The following is a 26119-nucleotide window of genomic DNA, read 5'->3' as shown; positions in this document are numbered from 1 at the left end:
CTAAGCATGTCCTGAAGAACTCTGCTAGGGGAGGACCACCGGAAGCTTGAGTCTGGTTCCCCGATTCCGCCCTGTGCATTGTTCCCCCTTGCTGGTTTGCTGTTTACTCTTTTCCTGCAGTAAATCTTAGCCACAACTCTCACTATGTGGTGAGCACCGTGAGTCCTTCCAGTGACTCACAGAGCCTTAAAAACCCTATGGCATGGGCTCCAAGTTCGAAGGTCCACTATCAGGGTTCCAAGACAGGGTGGGGGTTCAGGTGCCCTGGACCAAAGAAAGCCACGTGGTAATTGATGAAATGTCAGGTATTCATGGCGTCGTGAGCTCTGACGCATTTCCTAAGTGTGAAGGAGAACAGCCAAATGCCAGCGCAGACACTTGAAGAGCTTGCTAGATCTAGTGGGGGGAAAAATGACACGACATTTTCTCCAACTAGAATGCATCTTTTAGCACTAGCTCTAGGGCTGAGGTAATAAATTGCTGCAAGCGGTGGATGCAGGTAGGAAGGGTAAATCCTTTAGGCTTAAGCAGCTTCTCTCCTTTTCCTCCCACGTGGGGCCATAGGGAGGGAGGTGCTCAAGGAGCCTTGCTTGGCCCAGGCTCACTTCTGATTTGGGACTTCCCGGTGGCTCAGTCGGCGGAGAATCTGCCTGCAATGCTTAGCCATTTGGTTCCTGTTTGCAGAACTTCCTTGGCTTTTTCACAGCCCACTTCACATGCATGAGGATTGCTCTTTCCCTCCTCGGCCATTCTTCCAGCAGCTGGACCGGCGCACAATTGCCCTTTGTTGACAACACACTTTGAATCTGGTTTGTTCCATACAATTATTTCCTTCTTGGAAGCACATTCTGGAGAGTGATTTGTTTGCACTAAAGAGCCTACAAAGCAAAGAGCCTCACACTCATTTAGGAAGCCAGGCTGCTAAACGGTCATGGAAGGAAAAGCCCTCTTTGGTGTTTGGAATATTCCTCCGAAGGGAAGTTTCTTCCAGAACAGAGAGCGTGGGCTGAGATCCTTCCCATGGAGCTGACTGGGAGATACTGGTCTGAGGAAAATCAGGCCTGCTGGAGTCTTTTCACACTTGACCTTGGCAACTGGGGAGTTATCTTTGGCAGAAAGACAGGCTGACCAGCTGCCATATGTTTGGGCATTCCTCATTTTATTGCCCTTCCCAGACATATTTATTTTTTGTGTGTGGTAGGGTTGTAGCAATCCTGCACTGTCAGATGATAGCATTTTTTAGCTACAAAGTTTTTTGTTTTTTTATTTAAGGTATGTATATACATTTTTTTTCAACATAATGCTATTGCACACCTAATAGGCTACAGTGTAACATAAACATAACTTTTAGATGCACTGGAAAGCCAAAAAAAAAAAAAAAATGCATAAGTTGCGTTATCCCAGGATTATCTTACTGCAGTGGTCTGGAACCAAATCCACAGCATCTCTGAGGTGTGCCTATGGTTGTGAACAGCAGCACTTGGGTATGGGGTCAGAGAGACCTGCGGCTGAATCTCTTCTCTGCCACTTTCCAGCTGTACGATCTCAGAGAACTTCCATGCAGTGATGAGACACATCTACCTCAAAGGCTGTTGCAAATTTTAAACAAAATGTGATAACGCTTTGTAAATCACCAAATGCTGTAGGAATGATAATAACAACACTGTGTGCTTATATATCACTACCGAGGCCCCAGGCAGTATTCTAGGTGCTTACCCTCTCTGAGCTTATTTTAATGTATATCCACACAATCAAGTAGTCGGTAGAAGTCGCCTTTGCACTGATAAAGAGATTCAGCTAGTTATGTGAACCCAGATTACGACCCTTCTAGGCGCCTATATCCTTCTAAGTCAGCTCATCCTGTTTGGGGTGCTTTTCCTGCTGATCCTAGCTACCCAAGGGCTTACCAGTCACCCCAACAGCCATTCACATAAGAGGAAGCTGGAGGAGGAGGGGGCGAGAGGGCCAGCTCCTACAAACCAGGGATTTGAGCTCTGTCATTATATAAGCCATGTGACCTTGGGCAAGTCCATCTGATCCCAGAGCCCAGCCTCTTTCAGCTGAATCACGGGGCCCTGCCCCAATACGCACTTATTTTCCATAGGAGAGCCCTAGAAGTACTGTGCCAATAGTTTTCAGGTAAGACTATGATATTATCTGATGTGAAGAGCCAATTCATTGGAAAAGACCCTGATGCTGGGAAAGATTGAGGGGAGGAGGAAAAGGGAAGGACGGAGGATACGATGGTTGAATGGCATCATCGACTCGATGGACATGAGTTTGAGCAAACTCTGGGAGATGGTGAAGGAAAGGAAGCCCGGTGTCCTGCAGTCCATTGGGTTGCAAAGAGTTGGACATGATTGAGTGACTAAACCACAATGACATCATGAGGGTTTCCCAGGTGGCTTAGCAGTAAAGAATCTGCCTGCAATGCAGGAGACCTGGGTTTGATCCCTGGGTCAGGAAGAGCCCCTGCAGGAGGGCATGGCAACCCACTCCAGTATTCTTTCCTGGAAAATCCCATGGACAGAAGAGCCTGGTGGGCTACAGTCTATGAGTCGCAAAGAGTCAGACACAACTGAAGTGACTTAGCATGTGTGCACACATGACATCATGAATCATGGAATCTTCAAGCTGAGGGGTTTGAAGGAAAGGAATTAACATTCATCAGGTCCTGGTATGTGCCAAGTATCATCTTTTAAACTTATGATTATTTTTTTACTGAATTACAGAGTAAGAAATACATTATACATGATGATGACCTAGTACAGGTGCTATGTGTAAAGTATAACTAAAAAAAAAATTCACAAAATAATACTGACTTCACTATGTTTGATGTACTCTGTTCCGCTCCTCTCCCATCCATTTATGATTATTATTTTAAATGATGGTGCTGAGCTGCACCACTGATTTCAGGGTCAAGCTTGGTCCACAGGTGGGAAATGGAAGCCTTCATCTTTCATGCTCACACGTCTTTTGTGCACATTACAGCGTTAGGAGGTATTCGTGACCACTTTACAGGTGAAGCAACTGAGGCTCAGTAAGATTCAATCACTTGCACAACATCATCCAGTTCCTGAGTGGCTGAGCTGGGATCCTGAGACCGACTCCACAGCGCATTCTCCTTCCCAGTTATCTTACTGCCTGAGAGTCCAATGACTCCCTTGGGCTGGTGAAGAAACTGACACCCGGAGAGGAGAAGTAAGTTGCTCAAGGTCACCCTGGGCCCAGCGACAAGAGTCTAAAACTGAAACTAGATTCATCCCTGGATTCCACACACCCCAGCACTGAACTAGGCTCCTGTGGGCCGAAAGCTCTTTTCCCAGCATTGGTTACCCCCTTTCCTCCCTGAAGTCATCCGGGGTTATATGAAGCTGAAACAGACCAAGAGCCACTCTCCTTGGACAAAGCTGAGCTTACAATAGGAAATAGTGCTTTGCAAATAAATGTCTTTTGGTAGGAACTTTGTCATTGCGCACATCATTGCTTCCACAGGAATTGAAAGTCACGTTGGCTGAAATCAAAAGCAAAACTCTGGCTTACTGTACCTCTCTGCACACACAGTGGGCCTTAACCTAGTTTCAAGAATGCAATCTATCTTAATTTACAGTAGCTTTGGATCTCCCTGTCTCTTTTCCCCGCCTGCCAGATCAGCAGGATGCACGTGTATTAGCACATACTGCCCACCAGGGAGCGCTGCAGCGCACACCGAGGGGGAGTGAATTTGGGGTGTATTTCAAGTCCTCTCCCAAGGAACTCACAAGAACAGCCACATTAGTGTCTGTCGGATACCAGCTCCTAGATCACAGCAAATCCATCAGAGGTGGTGCTGTGGTGAGGAGGCCCCAGGCTGACTTGACCAGGGCAGTTTGAGGCAGCTGAGCAGAAGGAAGGGCTGGAATCAGGGACACTGAAGCCAAGATAGAAAAAAAAAAAAAAAAAAAAAAGATGAGGCAAAGAGCCTCCAGTGGGCGGCACGGGGAGGCTGGGAGCGGAAGTCGGACAGTCAGGTTCAGAGATCCAAGCAGTCAGGATGCAGGGAGTACGGGGTGAGGCCGGGACAAGGGGTGAGCTCGATGACCGAGGCCGCGAGAAAGTGGGGAACGGCGTGGGGCCGGCCAGTGCACAGGGACCCTGCAGCCGGGATGAAGGAGCTTCGAGGCCAGGAGGACCAGGTGAGAGCCTTCCACACACCGAGAGTACAGAGATCCCATTTCAGCCACCGGACTTAAGGAAACGGCAGTCTTCCTCTCTGCTTATGAAGCTCTGCGGTGGGGCAGGGCAGGGCAGTGGGGCCCCCTGACCAGGCTCACAACCCCTCCCCACGGCCTCCATGCCCTGACCGGAGCTGAGCTCCCATCCTCTCTCCTGGACTTCTACAGTAGCCTCCTGCTCTGACGCTCCACAGTGCTTCCAGAATGACCCTGCCACTCCGCTCGGAGGCAACCTGCAAGCCCCCACCCCACCTCCCCTCTCTGACCTCCTCTGCACCCTAGCCGCACTGGCCTCCTTGCCTCTGGTACCAGGGTACCTACCCTGTCCTCCGCCCAGATGCCTTTCCTCCAGAGAATCTCATTGCCAGCTTCCTCCCCTGCCCCACAGGTCCTCCTCTCAGGGAAGCCTCCTCTGGCAAGGTATTTAGAACGGCAAATGGCACCCCCACCCCCCCAACACACACACACACAGCCTGGCATTCCCCATTCCCTCTCCTGTAACACTTATCATCCTGAAACATCCACTATCATTTAGTTTTTAAATCTATTGATCAGTTTCCCCACTGATGAGCAGACTTCTGTCTGTCCTGAGCAGGCTGGAAACATAATAACCTAAATCAGTAGGTGCTCAACAAACATTGTTAAGCGACAGGTGATCGGCCCAAGTCTCCAGATGTCCCCCCCCAGAACACTCTGCCCCCATATTCCCATGCACACCCCATGCTCCAGCCCCAGGGGACACACCAGACATGTGTCCTTGCCCATCCCTTTATCCTCTGACCTTGGAGGTTCTCCAGGCAAGGATACTGGAGTGGTTGCTGCAGTCCGTGGGGGTCGCAAAGATTCAGACATGACTGAGCGACTAAGTACCAGCACACACGCATTCCTTCCTTCACATAGAATGCCCTTTCTTCCCCCTTCCTTACCTGGAAGAGTCCCTGGCAGCCCTCCAAGCCCAGGGACCAGCACTTCTTCCACAAAACGTTCTCTGATACCCGCTGGTTGGAATTTTTCTCTTAAACTTCTATGATGTCTTTTCTCCAGCATGTCACAATTAGAGGGCGCCCTGGTATGATGATCTCTAGGCCCTGATTAGCTCTAACAGGTTAGGGATTCAATTTAATTTTTGACAGTTAAAAGACTCTTACTCCTTGGAAGGAAAGTTATGACCCACCTAGACAGCATATTGAAAAGCAGAGACATTACTTTGCCAACAAAGGTCCGTCTAGTCAAGGCTATGGTTTTTCCTGTGGTCATGTATGGATGTGAGAGTTGGACTGTGAAGAAGGCTGAGCGCCGAAGAATTGGTGCTTTTGAACTGTGGTGCTGGAGAAGACTCTTGAGAGTCCCTTGGACTGCAAGGAGAGCCAACCAGTCCATTCTGAGGGAGATCAGCCCTGGGATTTCTTTGGAAGGAATGATGCTAAAGCTGAAACTCCAGTACTTTGGCCACCTCATGAAAAGAGTTGACTCATTGGAAAAGACTCTGGTGCTGGGAGGGATTGGGGGCAGGAGGAGAAGGGGATGACAGAGGATGAGATGGCTAGATGGCATCACTGACTCGATGGATGTGAGTCTGGGTGAACTCCGACAGGGAGGCCTGGCGTGCTGCGATTCATGGGGTCGCAAAGAGTCGGACACGACTGAGCGACTGAACTGAACTGAACACTGACAAAGAAGGAAGTTTATGTTCTGGATATAGCTAGATTCACCTCCCAGATTATGTAAATTATTATTAACAGCATTGAGCTAATGAAAACATGGGCTTCCCTGGTGGCTCAGATGGTAAAGAATCCACCTCAATGTGGGAGACCTGGTATTCTGTTTCTATAAAACAGAACAAGTAGGAGAGGATGGTGGTCAGGAAAGATAACGAACGGGCAGTGGTGTGAGGCAGGCATGGACTCAAACCCTGGTTTTGTCGTTTATTAGCTGTGCAACCTTCAGCAGGTCACCTAATCTCTCTGAATCTTAGCTTTCTTGGCTAGGAAATGGGAAAAAAAGTTAAGAATCAATGGACTAGTTGTCTCCATGTCCCTTCTATCTCCCTGATTCCCAGATGCTTTGACTCTTGCAGGCCCTTCTCAATCCTGTTTGGAACATGGGGGCTTGCAGTCCTTGTTACGTGGGTAACTGTCCAGTAAGAGACCCTCATTCCTGGGCACCTCTGTTTTCTAGGATGGAGTGCAGGCTGCTCATGGGGTAGAAGGGTAGTCAAATATAGGGGTGTAATCTCTACCCCAGTGCAGGAACCCAGTTTCCTGTCCTAGAAAAGGGAGCCTTGTGTGTCATGGCTGAGTAGCTGCAGTACTCTAGGGAGTTAGTGATAGCTATTCTTACAAGATTTTTAAAATGAAGTCTCATGAGCACGGGGCCACGGAGGGCAGAGGATAAATGGAGTTAAACTGGTAATGAGCTTTCTCATCGGCCTGAAGATGCTCACCTAATCTACTGACTCTCAATAAGCAATTTGGCTGCCTAATTGGGTTAACCGGTAATTTCCCTTTTGACACCCAAGTTGCTTGATAATTTGGGGGGTAACTGTGATTCTGTTTCACTGTTTCTTTTCCATGTGAATTTCTCACTTTGCCTCTGGGATTAGAGCTGGGAGTAAATTCTCACTATGTCCCAGGCCCACCACACCTCCTTATGCCTCCAAGCCCTGCTCAAGCAATTGCCTCCACTGGGAACATCTCAGAACCCTCAGCTTCAGCGCAATCCTGCTCGTCTGGCCTGCAAGCCCAGGTGCATCGTGTGGGTGGGATGGAGGAAAGACCCTTCGGACCCCCAGGGCAGACTGAACGGCTCCATCCACAATCATCCCACAGCTCTTTCCACAATGAACACTAATAGCGAGCAGGCATTAAGGACCAGCACAGACCAGCTGCTTTGCCAAAGCTGTGGTGCAGGCTCACAGCAACACTTCAAGGAAGAAAGATGGCATGCTGTTTTTGTACTTTTTATTACTGTGGTAAAACACAGATAACCCTTTCAACCATTTTTAAGCATATGGTAATGGCGGCATTAAGTGCAGTCACTTTGCTGTGTAACCAGAGCTATTCCACCATCCCAAACTGAAAGTCGGTATCTGCTAAACCCTAACTCCCCGTTTCCCTTCTTCTGGCCCCACATGGCCACTGGCACACAGTTTTAGAAATTGCGGGAACTGTTGGGTAGGGAGGTGAGGTGACGTGCTCAAGGTTTCCGAGCTGGGTCCTGGCATGGCCAGGACCTGGGACCAAGGCTCCTCACTAGACGCCGGGACTGCGTGCTTTCCACCCTGCCCGCGACAGACAGAGCGGAAAAGCTGTCAGAGCTCTACCTCCCCCTTGGCTATTTACCAAGATTCTCGATTCTAGAACGATGCCTGGTCCACGGAAGGAGCTCAGCACAGCTACAGAACAAATCACGGAATGAAACTGCTAAAGAGGCACTGCGTCCACCTGACCCTGTGGTTGGAGCGCAAATGCAACCTCTGCTTTCTAAAAAAACATTTATGGAGTGCCAACTGTGTGCCCTGGCATGACGCCAGCTCCTCCTTGCCGTGGCCCAGCTCAGCAGGAGGGGCCTGAGGGCTGGTTCCACCTGACGGCCCTGAGGGGAGAGATTTGTGTTTACATTATCCAGTCAATTCTGTATTTATTTTGGATATTAAGCAGTGACATAAAAGCTGCTGACATTAACCTTCAGGGGCAGAAATTGGCTTTAATGGACCCCATAAAAGTTATTATTGATGGCAGCTGCCTGCAGCTTCACCATGACCTCAGCAAAAGCCTCCACCACTATCAATACTGTTGACAATTACTATTGACTAATGTGAGGCTGGGCGTGGAGGCAGTCAATGTTCCCGTGGCTGGAAGTTGCTAGGGATCATGCTTTGGTGTCCTCACTTGCTGATTCAAGTAGAGGTGGGCAGAAGGTTCAGCCTATAGCAGCAGAGAGACCTGAGTTCAAACCCAGCCTTGGCCCACCTGCTGAATTACTGGCTGAACAATCTCCAGCCAAGTCAGTAGACTTTCTGGGAACCTCAGTTTTCCCATCTGGGAAATGGGAATGCCATGCTGTTTCTTGAGGGTTGAAGGCAATGGCCCACATGCCCTCTCTCGACACATGGTAGGCCCTCAGTTTGGCCTCCTTCTGCCCCTGAAAACTGGCCACACTGAGATGCGTCGGCCAACACGTCCAGTGGAGTCAAGCTCTGTTCTGATGGTAAGATCAGACTTCTCATCGCAGATAAAGGAGAAAACTGGGACCAGGAGGATGAAAGAGAGAGAAGGAGAGGAGAGTACCGGGGAAAGAAGTGAGAGCAGGAGGGGCCAGGAACAAGAGGAGGGCAGCCTCGAAAGAACAGAGACTCCTGCGAAGAGCCTGGGGGCTCCAGCTCAGCTAGACACACGGCTGCAGCACGCCCTTCCCCTCTGAACCCCAGTCCTTGGCTGTAACTGAGGTTGACGAGAATGTTATCAACCTCTTTGGGGGATAAAGGGGAGTCACTCCTATGGCTCATTCACATTCAGCATGAGCCATGTCATTATTTAAACTCCAGTACAGCAAAGCCTGCCCATGCCAGAGACGCACAAGATGTGGGTTCGATCCCTGGGTCAGGAAGACCCCCTGGAGGAGAAAACGGAACCCACTCCAGTATCTTTGCCTGGTTAATCCCACGGACAGAGGAGCCTGGTGAGCTCCACGGGGATCTCAGAGTCAGACACGACTGATGGACTGAGCATGCACTCACGTCAATTAGGTCAACCTGGCCGACAGTGTCGTTCAGATCTTCAGATAACAAAGACACTAATGTCATTTTCCAACCTGGAGCAACAGGACAGGGGCCGGGGCACCCAAGGGATGTGTGGGTTTGGAAGTCCAGGCCTGGAAGGGAGGAGGTGTTGGATCTGCCTGCCCATCTTCCCTGAGCACAGGGCTAGAGTGCTGTGGCCCGGCATGGAGATGCACGTTCAGGAGGTGAGCGTGGTGTGGCCAGGGAAGCAAGAAGCCATCCCCCTGGCCCCCCCATCAAAGGCCGAAGCTCTCCAGGCTTGTTGATTATGTCATTATCACCCAACAGAGGCTTAATTCAGCTGCAATTCAGCTCTCAGGGAATACACAATAATGTGGGTGGTGTGCACTTCATTCTGTCATGACTTTATGGAAAAATGATCATTTGTCACCATGGCGAGAACCTTCCAATGAACAAGCAGCCTGAGTACTTTGCTACAGAGGAAATTCACTATGACTAGGGCTACAAGGGTAAAGATTTCAAAGTTACACAGGCCCGAATTCAAGTCGTGCTAGCCAGGTGACCTATACAGGTTTCTTAAACCTCTCTGTGCTATGTGCTTCTCATTCTGTGCAGTGGGGATGATTAAACCTACCCTGGGCAGAGAGGCTGTCCTGGTCTCTGCCACCCTCCCTAAGTCTTAGCTGCCAGACCCTAGCAGGACCCTCCTCCATGTGGACAAGGTCCACAGGCTGCCCACTCCTCCAACAAGCTATAGCATGAGTAAATGAGACCAGACAGTTAAGCACTTGGCATTGTGCTCGGGGACCTAATAATCAGCAGCAGGTATTAACTATTATGTTTATAATTTTCCTCTTGTACACCTTCACCTCCAATGCGAGGGCTTCAAATCATAGAATCTTACATCTAAAAGGATCTGCAAGTGATTTGGCTCATTTATTCCCCCTAAGTGTTCACTGGAACACTGCTTTTATTGGATCTTTTAAGAATAAAGGGTTCTTTATTCTCAGGTCAATTTGGGGGATGCTGCTTGCGAATATATCCATCAGCATGATTAATAACATGTTAAAGGTTCTGAGAAGTCCCGCAGTAAGGAAACTGGTTCAAATTCCTTGAACTTAATGTTTCCTACACTATTTGACCACAGAACACTCCCTTCTACCCACTCCCACCTTCAATCTAAGAAATATTAACATTCTCAGAACACCAGGAATGCTGATTTCATTAAAACTGCTTCTTTTACAGATGAGGAAACTGAGGTCCTCATCTATAGTGAGAAAGGATCTACATTCCAGGTCAGTGATGGACCCGAGGCTGCCTGCCTCTTTGTTGGACACCACTTTTTCTGTACCGGCTTCACACATCAAATTCAGTGCGTAGTCAGGAAGAGAGAGGAGAGTTTCTGGCTGAGCTTGGGCCTAGATGGGAAGGAGGATAAGGGGGTGTGGATGGCTCCCCAGCACAGAGAGGGCTGGTGGAGGGAGGGTGGGCTGTCAAGGGAGGGTGAAACTACCAAGTTGGGGCCCATCACCTGCTGCTGTCCCCATCCCCTAAACCCAGTGCACAGGGTCCCGAGGAAACACCCCGCGTTCTCCAGCAGCAGGGGTAGAACAAGGATTTGCAACCCTGCTGCTCTTGACTCTTTTTGGAGATCACATCTCTCCACTGGACGGTATCCTTACCTAGACTCCTGCACGATCCCAAACCTGGGACTGTGTTGTGCATATAACTCACTGGAGCATCCTTGTTAGAGGCGAACTGCCTAAGCCTTCACCGCTGACCTGGTGTCCACCCTTTCCCCACCCCCCACACCCTGGCTCCCCAAATCCTGGGCAGGAATCACACAGGATGCTGCGTTTACAGCTGGAAACCAGTAGGGGGCGCTGGTTTGCAGCTTGGTTCTTCCTGTTCTCACTCAGCTTGCCCTCCCCACGTCACCCCTCCCATGTTTGGTGTGGCAGGGGCCAGCAGAACCCCTCCCTGGACTTCTGAGAAAAAAAAAAAAAAGGTCCAGCCTCCTCCTCCGTGGGGACCTTTTTTGCCCAGAGACCCAAGAGCACGAGGCATCGCAGAAAGAGAGCTCGACTCGGTGGCCGGCTGCAGGCCTGTGTTCAGCTGAGTCCCTCCGAGATCTGCCAAACAAGCCTCCAGAGAGAGGCAGAACAGCCTGAAACCTGGCTCCCTTTCCTTCCCCCGCACCAAGGAGGCGCGCGAACAAACTGTCATCTCTTTCTCCCCTAGCATCTCTCTGGCCTTGGAACAGGGCTGCGGAGATGAGAGTGGACTAGAGTCCAGAGCCAGCACTTCCTCAGATCTGCAGATGAGATCATGGGAAAGCTGGGGGAGAGATGGGAGTTTTAAGTTACTCCAACATGACAGCTCTTGCGTGAAAGCCATCCTCCCATCAGCAGAAGACCCTGGGGTGCGGCAGCGCCACGGCGAGTGCCCAGGGTGGCTGCAGGCTTGTAAGCAGAGTTCTGGGGGGGGGGGGGGCACAGCTGAGGCCACAGAGGATGGGCTGTAAGGGGTGGGTTACGCTGCCCTCTGGCCCCTCCGCTCCACCCACAGGCAGCCTGTAAGCCTTAACCCTGTCTCTTAGGCACCCCCTCATCTGGAAGAAAAGAGCAGCGACCCGTCTCTGGCCTGTCATCCGTGGGTGGGGGTATTTCATGTGACTCTGCGAGAGGTTCTGCCTTCTGACCACTGAAAGCAAGGCAATTTTCCACCGCCTTCACCAGTGCCCCCAGGTAATGGAGCAGAAAATCAACACTGTAATTAAAACGCGGGGCCTGGAAGCCCCGGCTCGCGGCGCGGGCTGGGCGAGCCACTCACCGGTCTCCGTGTTCTCGTGCTCGGTGTCGGTGAGCGTGAGGTTGGAGTTGGCCCGGCTGGACAGGCAGGAGCTGCGTCCCGACCGCGTGCTGCGGCCCCACAGCCGCACCGGGTGCTCGGGGGACAGCGCGGCGTCTGCCTCCAGCTCGGCCTCAGAGCTGGCTCCCAGGGAGTAGCCGCAGTGGGGCAGGCCGATGTCTGTGCGGTACAGCGTCCCGTGCGGGGGTGTCACCTCCCCCAGCCCCAGTTCGCGCAGGCTGAAGTTGGTGCCTAGGAGGGAAGGCAAGGGAGCTGGGTTAGGGTAATGGTGGGGGTCACCCCCCAGAGGCCTGACCCCTGCTCCAGGACTCACCCTTGTCCTTAGACTCACGGCGGTGGTCGATGCGTAGGCCTTTCCTCCGCGTCCTCCCCACCAGCCCAAACCCTCCACACTTCAATGGAAGGCCCAGCTCAAACAGCCCCTCCTTGAAGTCTCCCCTCATCCTACACCCTGTGCAGCAATGGTCACTACTTCTTTTTCTGAGCCCCCTCTCAGAGTCCTCAGCTCTGGGCATTTTGCAGAGCAGAGCTGCTTAAGGGCCTGGACCCTCTGCTGGAGATGGCTTCACTGGGGCGGGGTGGGGGGGGGGAGACTGTACCCCATTCATTTGTAAATCCCTGGGCCTAGGGCTCAACCCAGGACCCAACCCATGGGGCTCAATACACGTCTGCTCAGCTGACAGAGGGCTTCTGCTCTCCTCATCTAGGCCGGGGAGGGCCTGCCAGCAGGGAGGGCTCCTGAATAAGGCAGAAGCCTAGCCCATGAGATGCCAATGGCTCCTCAGGACCTGATGCTCCTTTCTGACCAGGTCAGGAAGGCCTGAAGCCGGAAAGTGAAGAAGATGGTGACAGGCTGAGAAAAGTGGGCTTTGCACAAGGAAGGAGCCTCTGCCCTCTGCTTTGTCAGGCCAGTGGGCTGCGATAGGAGTTAGCAGGCTCTGGGGCAACCCAGGGAACCAAGCACACAGCCAAGGCTCGGGGCTGCTGGCAGGTCTCTTGAGCCCCCGGGAAAGCCTGGAGGTGCCCAAGACAGAGGCCAGGAAGACATGGATGAGGGCAGCTCACTCAGGGATCAGTGTTTGCAGAACAAACGGGATACTAGCTTCCACAGGAAACAGCCTCCACATTCCGCAGTGTCCATCAGGCACGGCTTCTTTCTAACATTCTCATGAGTGTTTTGGGAGATGGGGAAGGACAGGTGGATGCAGGCACTGAGGACCATACTCCAGTTAAACCACTGATGTGGGAAATGGATTTGCAATCAGGGAGCACCACATTTCACCCAACCAAGCTGGCCCTGGGTGTTTCCTGATGTACAGCAATGAGCAGGGTGTGGTTCCTGACTTCACAAAGCTCACAGTCAGTGGGGGAGATACAACCCAAACCATATGAAGGGTTAACGCCCGAAGTATGGGAGGATGCAGGGAAAGAGTTCTGGGGGCACAGAGGGTGGGAGTTTCAGAGGAGAGGCTTGTGGATCAGAGTAAATGTGAAGAGTGGAGTAAGAAGAGACAAGGGGAGGTTGTACGTGCTTTGAAGGGCATGAAACCCAGGAGCAGTCCTGAAGAGGTCAAGCTGGCAAAGGAAGGGAGAAGGAACTGCCTTCAAGGCAGGAGGGGAGCCAGCAGAGATGGCCTCCTCTCCCAGTCGTGGGCATCACTCTTACCAAGAGTCCCTGGTCCTTCCCCCCGCCACCGCCCAGGGTCTTGGTCAGTTCTGTGTCCAGTCTGGCACAGAGTAGCTCAGTGAAAGTTAGTTAAATAATCAGACAGACACACTTTGGTAGCAAGCACTCTGGGGGGTGGATAAAGGTGGGAGGAGACCTTAGCTTAGGAGACTTAGCTAATGTCATAGGATTTTTGAGGCTAATCTGCCTGCAATGCAGGAGACCTGGTTTTGATCCCTGGGATGGGAAGATGCCCTAGAGAAGGGAAAGGCTACCTATTCCACTATTCTGGCCTGGAGAATTCCATGAAGAGTATAGTCCACGGGGTCGCAAAGAATCGGACACGACTGACTTTCACAGGGAGGCAAAAGGAGGAAGAGAACTTTGTAGGCTGCAGTGCCCATGCCTGCCTATGAGTTGAGAATGCTTTCTGTTTGTTATTTATGAAGACAAGAGTGGCTCCTTCTGGTCCCGGCAGGGCTCACTGAGCACCACCAAGCATGGCAGCACAGAGTTGGAGGAGAGCTTTGGCACCACTGGTCGCTTCCCCTCACTAAGACCCAGAGATGGCAACCAGAAGGAGGTAGCATTTCTGAAACATCTGCTTTATGCAAGTGTCTTGTGGTCCATCTACAGTCCTCCTCGTTCTCCCCACCACTCTATAATTAGGAAGCATCGCTGTGACTGCATCATCCAGGTGAAGACACTTAGGATAATAAAAATGGCAGCGTCACAACTCAAACCAGGTCTGTCTGATGTCAGAGTCTGAGCTGTTAACCACAAATGGAAAGAGCTGAAGACCCTTTGTCTTTAAAGCACCAGAGGCAGTCTTGCTAACAGGTCAGCTTTCCATGTGGATAGAAGCCTGGGGGAGAGGCCAGCTGGGCGGTCAGGCTCTATGGGTGTGTGTGTGTGTGTGTGTGACCAGCTCCTCTTTGTCTCTATGATCTTGGGCAAATGAATCATTGAGGTTGTTGTAAAGGTTAACTAACAACATCAGAATGCATATAAATTACATGGCACAGCCCCCTGCTAACCTTGTCCATGGAAGAGGAGTGGGCAGGGCAGAATCAGGGAGGGCCATGTGAACTGTCAGGGACTTGTAGAGGCCTACCCAGCATTGAAGAGGCTCTGCAGGCAGAAAAACAGGAATCACTGAGGCACCAGGGTAGGCGACTTATATCACAGCAGGGGTGGGAATAACGAGCAGCCCTGCAGGGCTGGATGTGGGTGGTGGGGTGTGGAAAGGCAGGGGATAAAACAGCCCAGAAAGACAAAGACTTGGGGAAAGCCCTCTGGTGTTGAGGAACTCAAGGTAGGGAACAATGGGGAGTCAGTCTCTACTTCGCTCTAGCTGCAGGGCTGAGCATGGCCCAAAGGCGGCAGCACTGAGTGAAGAGGGGCTGTGGTCAACCCCCTAAGAGAGATGATAGTGGCCGGAACTGGGACAGTGGCTGATGGGATAGAGAAGAGGGATGGATTTGAAAGGTATTCTGGAGTTGGATAGCTAGGCTTTCATGACTGTGGTGTGTAGGGATTGAAGGAGAGGGAGTCAGGCACCAAGATATCCCCCCAGATTACTAAATTCTTAGGTCTGGGATCACCAGCGTCTTCCTCTAAAGGTCAGTGAAAGTTGCTCAGTCCTGTCTGACTCTTTGTGACCCCATGGACTATACAGTCCATGGAATTCTCCAGGCCATAATACTGGAGTGGGTAGACTTTCCCTTCTCCAGGGGATCTTCCCAACCCAGGGATCAAAGCCAGGTCTGCCGCACTGCAGGCGAATTCTTTGAGGGAAGCCCACAGAGCTACTCATAGCCTCAAGGTCAGGACAGCGCTTAATGCAGAGAAGCTGCTAAGATATGTTCGCTGAATGAATACACATAGAACAAACAACAAAACCAATAACTAGGACTTACTCAGCACTTGGTGCTATCACACTTACCTCGTAAACGTGTCCTCTCATGAATCCTCGAGACAAATCAGGGCAGTAAAGAATGCTCACGACCTCTCACCGGAGAGGCTTGGAGGAGAGCTGGAAACTGCTCAGAACTCAACGCCAGGCAGGCGCTGACACGGAGCCAGCACCTAACCGTCTCATTAAGCCCACAAGAGGGGTGAGCAGGCAAATGAATGAACCAAGAGCGGACTATCGCCGAGGCTCTGAGCAGAGTCAGGCTGCCAAAATAGCGGAGAGCTGGAGTTGACCGGGTGTGCTCCACCCCGCTGGGCTCGCGTGTCAGCTCACCTGCCGCCCCAATGTAAACCACGTACGCCCCCATCCCAGGGCACACCTGTGCGCATGCGCGACCCAGCCGGGCCCCATTGCCCCCTGGGCACACCTGTGCGCAGGTGCATCCTAACCCCCTACCCGGCCGCCCTCACCTGCGCGGCAGAACTCCTCGGCCTCCTGTGGTACCAGGTCCTTGACGCGGCTGCCGTAGGTGAGGCGTGCGTCCTGGTCGTAGGCCTTGAGGGTCTCGCTGGAGCTGTAGGACTTCTGCGGGGCCTTGCCCTCTTCGCTGTCGGCCGACGAGCTGGTGTAGCGGCGCTCGGCGTCACGGCGCCGGGTTAGCGAGCGGTATGGCTTCCTCTCCTTCACATCCATGGCCTCCGGCCCGCACTCTTCCACATCCACGAACAGGGTCCTCGCCGCGCTCAGGGCCGAGTGGTCTGGAGCCCGAGAAACCAAAGAAAGGGCATGAGCTGCAGACCCAGGAGGGAAAGGCGAGCCCGGGGTCCATCCTGGACCTCGCTTCACCCTGCAGTGCTGTGGATGTGGGTCCTTGGGCTCTGCAGACTGAGGGCTCCATGGCCACGCAGCCGTAAGTGGCACAGGGGGAACTTGCACCCAAAGTCGGTAATGATGAACCCCTTCTTGTCCTGCTCGGTGACCTCTCCACCTGTCAAGATGCCTGGAGCCTCTACTTCAGTGATGGGAATCAAGAAAGCTGATATCGAAGGCCAGAGAGCACCGGTTTTTCAATCGCCCTGGATGGGAATCACATGTGTATAGGGGCCCTGGGACAGGGCCTCACACAGAGTAGGGGCTCCTTAAGAATATGTGAAATAATGACTACATTCAGGCATTGCAATAAGCACTTTACATATATTATTTTATCAAATGTCATATGTCCCCAGATGTTTTTATTTTCTCCAAACTTTTCTGGAAATGAGCAAAGGTGTAAGCAACCAATCCACAGTTATCACCACTAGATAATTAATTACCTGCTTATTGTCTCTTTTCTTGCACTAATATGTAAGCACCATGAAAGCAGGGGCCTTGACACTTTTATTCACTCCTGATTTACTGCACCTCAGAGAAGGCAATGGCACCCCACTCCAGTACTCTTGCCTGGAAAATCCCATGGACAGAGAAGCCTGGTAGGCTGCAGTCCATGGGGTTGCTGAGAGTTGGACACGACTGAGTGACTTCACTTTCACTTTTCACTTTCATGCATTGGAGAAGGAAATGGCAACCCACTCCAGTGTTCTTGCCTGGAGAATCCCAGGGACAGGGGAGCCTGGTGGGCTGCCGTCTATGGGGTCACACAGAGTCGGACACGACTGAAGTGACTTAGCAAGCAAGCAAGGTGAAGGCTGGTGCCTCTCATACATATTTAATAAACCAGCCAATCAATCTCCATCTGACAGATGAGAAAACTGCCATGTCAAACCTCCTTGAAGACGACTTGGGTGTGAGTATCAAAGCCAAGATCTGAAACCAGGTCTGTTTGACTCTAAAGCCCCAGTTTTCCTATTTTATTATTCCCAGGTGAGTCCCCTCCCTCCCACCACACAAAAGTGTCCTTACAGTAGGCTGGTCCTGGCAACCGTGCCAATCAGAGAACTCCCTCACCTGCAGACTCCTCCATCTCATTGGAGGCGCCACAGCACCTGCTGTATACGTCTGGGGTTTGCCAGGGTATCTGATTGATGGGAAGCTCCTCATCTCCTGTTCTCTTTTCTGCATCTTGACTATTTTGCCCTGCTGCTTCTGCTGCTGCTCAATCACTTCAGTCGTGTCTGACTCTATGCAACCCCATAGATGGCAGCCCACCAGGCTCCCCCGTCCCTGGGATTCTCCAGGCAAGAACACTGGAGTGGGTTGCCAGTTCCTTCTCCAATGCATGAAAGTGAAAAGTGAAAGTGAAGTCACTCAGTCGTGTCCGACTCTCAGCAACCCCATGGACTGCAGCCTACCAGGCTCCTCTATCCATGGGATTTTCCAGGCAAGAGTACTGGAGTGGGGTGCCATTGACATTTTTAAAAGCTGTTATGTCACCCTCTTTCTCTTTCCATATGTCTTCCTTTGGCGTTGGGGTCCAAACATAGCCAGCCCCCTGCAAGAGTCAGGAGGTCAGCACAGGAGGAAAGCAGAATATCCTGCACAAAGTATGATTAGAGCTCTTTCCTGAAACATACCACCTTCTCAGGCCTTTCATAGTTGCACTTTTCAGAGCAACGTGGGCGTACACAATGTGCTGCTGTGTCATGGTCCTAATAGAGAAGCAATAGAGGAAGAGCTGCCATCAAGGAGTCTCAGGGACCAACAAGGAGGTGGTAGGTCTGTGCAGCGGGGCAGTGGTGTTCAGTGCCTGCCCACGCTGTGACATAAGAGTTTAGGGGGGTTGTGACTTTTTAAGACAGGCTGGAAATTTAGACTTGGATGTAAAATGTCTGATTTTTAAATGTTATCCATTATTATATATAGGCCAAACTAAACACACCGATGGAAACCACTAGCCAGAACAAAACTGACCCAAGTTCTGCCTCTGATCATGAGGTATCAGTATCCCTTTGGCCTGAGGAGGCACTCTTCCTTCCCAAGTCCCCCAGGGCAGAGCTTAGCTAGGTTCCAATGCAACCTTTGTCTGTCTTATTAAAGGGCCCTCTGGACCCACTCAAATGGGGTCATATGTCCTAACCCAGAAAACTGCAGCACTTTCTCTGCAAGAAAACATCTGAGGTTACCACTAGATGCCTTTGGGATTTATCACGGATCCCGAGTGTCTGCTGCAGACTTCCCTCTACATAGTTTTCCATGATCTTCAAGAGTGCAAGTATTTGTGACTTTACTGGTGCCTCAAAATAACCACGAAGTATATATGACAACTATATTCACACCCCCCCCTTTTTATACATGAGGCCACAATAACCCAGAGCCCTACCATCTCCTACCCAGGGGCATATGGTGAGCTAGTGGCAAAGCCAGCATTTCTAGGCAGACTACAGTCCTTAGGGTTATACTTAGAGCTAGTTGAAATGAATAAGGGACATTTTGGGGGCTCAGTTTTCAACATGGCCCTGGAAATTAGTGCTGGGATAAGGGGGTTTGATCTAGGATACACAGCACACAAATCATCTTCCTGGGGCCTCAGGGCACTGAGCTCTGCCCTCTTGATGCTAGGCCTCCTGACACAAGCTGTCAAGCAATGATCTTCTGAGTACCTGAGGACCAGGACCACAGGGAAGACAGGGGATGATACTTTCTATTCCAGGGTCTGCAAAATATTTTCTGTCTAAAATCCATAATTTGAAAAATATCTTCTGTTTTGAGTTGATACACAGATATATGTATGTGAGTGTGTTTGTATGAAATGGAAAAAAAGATATAAAAGTTACTACCATGAGGGGAAATGCACTCTCATATTTCCTATTTCATTCTCTTTCATTTTTTGAAAATGGCTGATTATAACTCTCTAAACTGAAATCATAGCCCAGTGCTGGCTTTTTACTCAAAGCAGTGGAGGTGATGGAATTCCAGCTGAGCCATTTCAAATCCTAAAAGATGATGCTGTGAAAGTGCTGCATTCAATATCCCAGCAAATTTGGAAAACTCAGCAGTGGCCGCAGGACTGGAAAAGGTCAGTTTTCATTCCAATCCCAAAGAAAGGCAATGCCAAAGAATGCTCAAACTACCATACAATTGCACTCATTTCACATGCTAGCAAAGTAATGCTCAAAATCCTCCAGGCTAGGCTTCAACAGTACGTGAATTGAGAATTTCCAGATGTTCAAGCTGGATTTAGAAAAGGCAGAGACACCAGATATCAAATTGCCAACATCCATAGGAAAAAGCAAGAGCATTCCAGAAAAACATGTACTTCTGTTTCATTGGCTACATGAAAGACTTTGTGTGGATCACAATGAATTGTGGAAAATTCTTAGAGAGATGGGAATATCAGACCACCTTACCTACCTCCTGAGAAATCTGCATGCAGGTCAAGAAGCGACAGTTAGAACCGGACATGGAATAATGGACTGGTTCCAAATTGGGAAAGGAGTATATCAAGGCTGTATATTGTCACCCTGCTTATTTAACTCATATGGAGAGTACAGCATGCAAAATGCCAGGCTGGAGGAAGCACAAGATGGAATCAAGATTGACAGGAGGAATATCAACAACCTTGGAACTGCAGATGACACCACCCTTATGGCAGAAAGCAATGAGGTACTAAAGAACCTCTTGATGCAGGTGAGTGAATAGGAGAGTGAAAAGCTGGCTTAAAACTCAACATTCAAAAAATGAAGATCATGGCATCTGGTCCCATCACCTCAAGGCAAATTGATGGGGAAACAATGGAAAAAGTGACAGACTTTATTTTCTTGGGCTTCAAAATCATTGCTGATGGTGACTGCAGCCATGAAATTAAAAGACACTTGTTCCTTGGAAGAAAAGCTATGACATAGAGTATTAAAAAGCAGAGACATTACTTTGCTAACAAAGGTCTGTATAGTCAAAGCTATGGTTTTTCCAGTAGTCATGTATGGATGTGAGAGCTGGATCATAAAGAAGGCTGAGTGCTGAAGAATGTTTTCGAAATGTGGTGTTGGAGAAGACTCTTGAGAGTTCTTTGGACTGCAAGGAGATCAAACCAATCAATCCTAAAGGAAATCAACCCTGAATATTCACTGGAAGAACTGATGCTGAAGCTGAAGCTCCAATACTTTGACCACCTGATGCGAAGAGTTGACTCACTGGAAAAGATCCTTATGCTTGGAAAGACTGAAGACAGGAGGAGAAGGGGATGACAGAGGGTGAGATGGTTGGATGGCATCACTGACTCAATGGACAACAGTTTGAATAAGCTCCGGGAGCTGGTGAAGGACAGGGAAGCCTGGCGTGCTGAAGTCCATGGGGTTGCAAAGAGTCAGACATGACTGAGCAAGTGAACAACAATGGTTCAGCCTAATTTGGATAAGGATTTATGGGGACGGCCACCTCAACTCGGTTCTCTCTGACTCCTTACCTCCAACCAATTACTTCAAGTAACAATAATGATGGTGGTGATAATAATAAGCACTCAATTAATTTTAATGTTAATTGGTCACTAATAGTTCATAATATGAATAATGGCATTATTAATATCCAATATACTGTTCTATTTAGTAGCTATTAGGGAGTGTTTTACTTCATAACTTTTACTATAATTTTATGTGATAACATTTTAATTCTCACTTCAATCCAGTGTTATAGGTACTAGAGTTCTCTGCAAAGTACAGATGAGAAATTAATGAGGTTAAGTATCCTGCCCAAGGTTACACAGCTCTTCAGTGATGGAGCCACAGTTTGGACCCAGGTGACTCAGCTCAGCACATGGATATAACCCCTGAATGGTACTGCCTTTATGGACTGTGCCAGGTCATGCCACTGCCTGCCTTTGTCCCTCTAGCTGCCCTGTGGAGCCTTCCGGATGAATTCCATTTTCTTGGTCAAAATGGAAAGCTCTTCTCCATCTGGCCCACCTTCTGTGGCCTTCACACCTCTGTGCATGCCTGCTGCATCACAGAACATCCAGCTGACTGGATAGTCTGTGTTCACGTCTGCATCTCCTCCTGACTGCAGGAGGCTGAAGGTGGGCCTGGCCTCCTGAGTGTTCATGAAATGTCTGCTGAGTGAATGAATAAGTAAAATTACTTGGCAGCTACTTTATCCCTTCTTACCAATCTTAAGCGATATAAACTGTGGGTAGTTACATTTAGGCCATGTGTGCTAGGAACAACTAGGATTGAACTAAAGGCATTGCTTGGATGTATGATTTTTAAATTTCAAAGGCAACCTGGGTTTGAAGTATATGTCTACCACTTCCCAGCTGTGTGACCTTGGTCAAGTTATTTAACCTCTCTGTGCTGCAGTTTCCTCATTCAAATAGTACCAATCTCTGAGGTTGTTCTGAGGATGAAATGAGTTAATACATAAAGAAAAAGGTCCTACTGTATAGCACAGAGGACTACATTGAACACCTGTGATAAACCATAATGGAAGAGAATATATATCTATATATCTATATATATCTGAATCACTTTGCTGTACAGCAGAAATTAAACACAACATTGTAAATCAACTATACTTCAATAAGATTTAAAAAAAGAAATACATGCTAGTCATTATTATCATCAGGAAAATCCCACATTTTAGTCTTAGAAGGCTCCAGTTACATGTCAATTATAACTGGAGAGGGAATATGGCCTTGGAAACATATGTTAAAAAAGTCCGAGATGCAGTTTTGGCTGTTAAACTGGTGGATGACTATGTCTCTTATCACCATGTACCTGTTGACTGAAGACACTGGCTGTGAGGCAAAGGCTCAGTAATTACAAATTATTAAGAACACAGTTCTCAAATTCATGGCTTCCCTGTTCCAAAGGAGAGGCAAGGAGAACATTTGCCTTGCTCTCATTTCCTTTTCACTTTTTCCATTTTAGTCTTAATATAGTAATTCAGTAAATATTTACTTCTTTTAAACAGATGGGAGATTGGTCATGGTTCACACTGAAGCTGGCATTTAATCGAGAGAAAAAGAGAAGGTTGGGATGAAAGAAGTGACAGTGGAGAAAAGCTCCTGATGGAGCAAGGGTGTGCAGTAGAGGGATGCGGAGACCCTGGAGGGGTGGGGGCAGTGCCGGGGAAGGGTGTCAGTTCAGCCCTGCAGCCCCCAACCATGCGCTGGAGGACAGAAGCACCCACACACGTCCATGCCTATGCAGTCAGTCCCTCCTTAGCCTGCTGCCCTCCGAGTTCCCCACCTGACCCTCCTGACCCTTCCTCTGCTGCTTCTCACTGACTGCAGAATAATCCACAGCCCAAGTCACCTCTACCAGAAACACCCCTCTTGCCCGCTGAAACTCTTCTACAGGTAAGCCCTGAGCACACAAAGTTACCTTTGCAGAGGAGTGCATTTCCACAACCTGTTAGAGACCATTCTTGTGCTAGAACTCGTGTCCAGAGATGAGCAGGACGTGAGTTCTGTGGGGGCAGCTCCCCGTCACTCTGGGGTGTCAGCCATAGGTACCATCAACGAAGGGTGCTTCGAGAAACCATGAACCACACTTGTATAGGAGAAGGAAATGGCAACCCTCTCGAGTGTTCTTGCCTGGAGAATCCCATGGACAGAGGAACCTGGCAGGCTATAGTCCATGGGGTTGCAAGAGTTGGACACAACTTAGCGACTAAACCACCATAGTTGCATGACCTTCTCCTCACTTTTGGTCGGTCTACAGTGAAGGAGTGTGGGCTCTGGACAAAGGTCGGGAAGAATCAAGTCTGCACTGAATGCTGTGCTTGGTGCTTCCCACACAGACCCACGTGAACCCTAGTTACTTCTTATTTTGGTGGCTGTGCCTTGACCTGGAATCAAATCCATGCCCACTGCACTGGAAGCACAGAGTGTTAACCAGTTAAGCCCCCTGATCACTTCTCAGTTTAGAGAGTGGGCTCAGCGAGCCAGGTGGTTGACAACGTTCACACAGCCAGTAAGCCAGCGATTCTAAAATCCACATATATATATATATATATTTTTTTTTTTTTTTTTTTTTCTTTTCCTTGGAGCTGGATGCAGATGGATCTGAAGGCTTGAACAGTGTGTGAATGTGGAGACACGGGCTGATGACGGCAAAAGAGGCAGCGACGGTAAAACAGCGGTTAATTGAACACCTACTCATGCCAGAGCTTTGTAGGTGTTGTTTCTAATCCCTGCAACAACTCGGCAGGTTAGATGTTATCCTCTTATTTCATATTTTCTCTTATTTACTCTTAGTTTACAAATGAGATAACAAGCTCAAAGAGATTAAGTGATTTACTCTTAAATCACATGGCTTCCAAATGTCAGGGTCTAGATTTGAATCAGAAGAAAATGTTTAATCCTGAAGAAAGGTATTGCATACCTAGAGCCAGAGGTTAAGTTGTTTAGTAAGTGATCGCTAAGGACCCTTCCTGCTAAGTGCTGCGGAAGATGCATGGCGGCGAGGCATGAGACTGCCTTCCTGCCTCCCCTCCTCCCCTCTCCTCTCGTCCCTGCCTCCCTCAACACTGACTCCCTACCCAGGTCTGCAAGCCTTGTGTGAGGCTTCAGTGGACAAGACAAATGAGTTTCCTACAGCTTGGAGTTTCTAGACAAATTAGGCTGGGGAGGCACACCAGAATGGCTGCGAATGTAGGTCGGGTGGATCAAAGGTGCAGAGGCGAGTCAAGAACCACTGCCCAGAGAAAGTGACATCCAAACCATGACCAAAGAAAGTCACGTAAAAGTGAGCCAGGCTAGATGGTCTTGAGGTAAGGAGAGAACGAAGTCTCGATCTGTGATTTCCCCATTTTCTCTGACCTATAGTAAAAAATACATTTATTTCACCCACTTGAATCCACAGATTTTTAACAAAAACAAAAAACTTCAAAAAGCATGCCTAATCTTTCCTCAAGAGTGGAATCTGATGTTTTCTATCTTATTCTAGACTACTAAAATAGAAATATGGACGGGTTGCCAACCTAGAGTCTGAGGAAGAGCGTTCTAGGTCACAGCCTGGATGAAAGTGGAGGGGCGGGGGTGGGTGGTGAGGGAGACTGGGAACAGACCGAGTTCAGACTTCAGAGAGGGAAAGAGGTTTCAGGTCAAGCTTGAGAGATGAGGAGTGAGCAGGCTGGTAGAAGAAATAAAAAGATATTTCTGTGAGCGATTATAGTGTAAGTGGACAGTACAAAGTGAAAAGGCAGGTGGTAAGAAACTTGCGCCTGGAAACCCCAGCAGAGCGTACCCTCTGGCTTGGCAGTCCCCAGCCTCTGTGGCACCAGGAGCCGGTTTCAGGGAAGATAGTGTTTCCATGGACCCAGGCTTGGGGTAGGGAATGGTTTCGGGATGAGTCAAATGCATTACATTTATTGTGCACTTTATGTCTGCTATTAGAACATCAGCTCCACCTCAGATTAGCAGGCCTTAGATCCTGGAGGTCGGAGAGCCTTGCTCTAGCTGGTTTTCTGGGGGTGGGAGCAGGCCTCCAAGAAAGGCAAGGATGTGGGATTTAGGAAGAGAAGAGGATATGGAGAAACAAAGCTTTTGGTGTTTGGGAAAAACTCACAAAGCCAACCTGGGCCCTGCACATGGGCTCCAGCAATATTTATGAGGGCAGGGGCCTGGAGCATTCACACAGAGACCTCATCAGACGTACGGCCCTGCCTAGGACCCTTTGCCCCTGCCAGAGCCTCAGGGAAACGGGGGCTGTTACCACCCTGGGTTTCCCTGCAACCTCAGAAACGACCAGAGACGAGCCAGGAAATTGACTGAATTCCTACTGGACTAAAGTTTTATAAGTTTTCTTTAACACAAGCACACGGTGATATTTTCAGTTCTTAGTGTGTCAAAAAGTGCCCATAAATATTTCAGAGCTAAAATGTGTTCTGCAAAATGCAAGTCCTGGGCAGCATGTGTGTGTGTGTGTACATGCAGAAAGTCATCATAAATTTTAACTTTCCTTAGTCCTTCAAAGTCTGCTCTGGCGAGTCCTTTGTTTTCAATTCCAGCATGATATGAAGGTGAATACCAGGGAGAGAGGCACCTCATCTGTGGCAGGTACTGTGCTGGTTTATGCACAAGCCACAGAGGCAGGCACCAGTATCCCCACTTTACAGATTTGGAAACTGAGGCTCAGAGTAGCAAAGGGATGCTCCATTCACACAAAATGCCAAGACTGGAATCCAGGTGCTCTGTGCTCCCTGTGGCAGCCCCCAGAGCACATTTCTCTGACCTGACACATTAGGGAATCCCCTGCCTTTTAAAGTGCCGAGACAGTGATTACGACAAGGGCAGCGAAGGGCAAGGACTTGATGTGCATTACCTCATTTAGCCCTCACCAAGCCCCAGAACCATTCTCTTCTAACAGACGAAAGAAACTGGGATGTTTAGAGGTTAAGTGCTTTGCCCAGAGGACCACAGCAAGGAAGGGGAAGAGCCAGGATTCAAACTTGGGTCTCTGTGACCCTCGGGCTCAAGCTTTTAATCAGAACCCGTACTGCTTCTCACATCACCCCTTACTTATCCTAATGTGCTTAAATGTTCTATCTGTTCTTCCACCTTGTGTTTTAAGCAGCGTTAATTCTTCTGATCAACTAAGTTAGCACCTCCCCTGGACTTGTACAGTTTCGCCTCTAAGTGTTCCTGCCCAGAAAGCCAGCACTGTGGGCCAGGGAAAGGGCTTCCTTGGGGACATGGTGGACTGTGGTCCTGTGCCCAGCCTGGCTGTGGGGACATCCCTCATCAGCGGCTGGCAGGCAGGTGACAGATGGTCCCGCTGCCCACAGGAGCCATGTCGCCCTTCTGTTGGAAGGCTTGTCACGGGGTCAGGCACCAAAGGGCC

General features: G+C 49.6%; 1 protein-coding gene across 9 annotated transcripts in view; it reads right to left on the bottom strand.

Annotated features, from left to right (window-relative positions):
* Positions 1-26119, bottom strand: part of TENM4 (teneurin transmembrane protein 4) — a 1425092-nt gene that overhangs the window by 424688 nt on the left and 974285 nt on the right. For all 9 annotated transcript variants that reach the window (XM_044944048.2, XM_045165964.1, XM_045165965.1 and 6 more), the window contains 2 exons: positions 15878-16165; positions 11788-12057 (listed from right to left, as the gene is read on the bottom strand). In XM_044944048.2, coding sequence (XP_044799983.2) covers positions 11788-12057; positions 15878-16165 — 558 coding nt within the window. The remainder of the gene's footprint in view (positions 1-11787; positions 12058-15877; positions 16166-26119) is intronic.

This window comes from Bubalus bubalis, chromosome 5 (assembly GCF_019923935.1).
Source record: "Bubalus bubalis isolate 160015118507 breed Murrah chromosome 5, NDDB_SH_1, whole genome shotgun sequence".
In the NCBI taxonomy this organism is placed as follows: Eukaryota; Metazoa; Chordata; class Mammalia; order Artiodactyla; family Bovidae; genus Bubalus; species Bubalus bubalis.
Note: the sequence above shows the minus strand (reverse complement) of the source record. Positions and strands in the feature narration are given on the sequence as shown.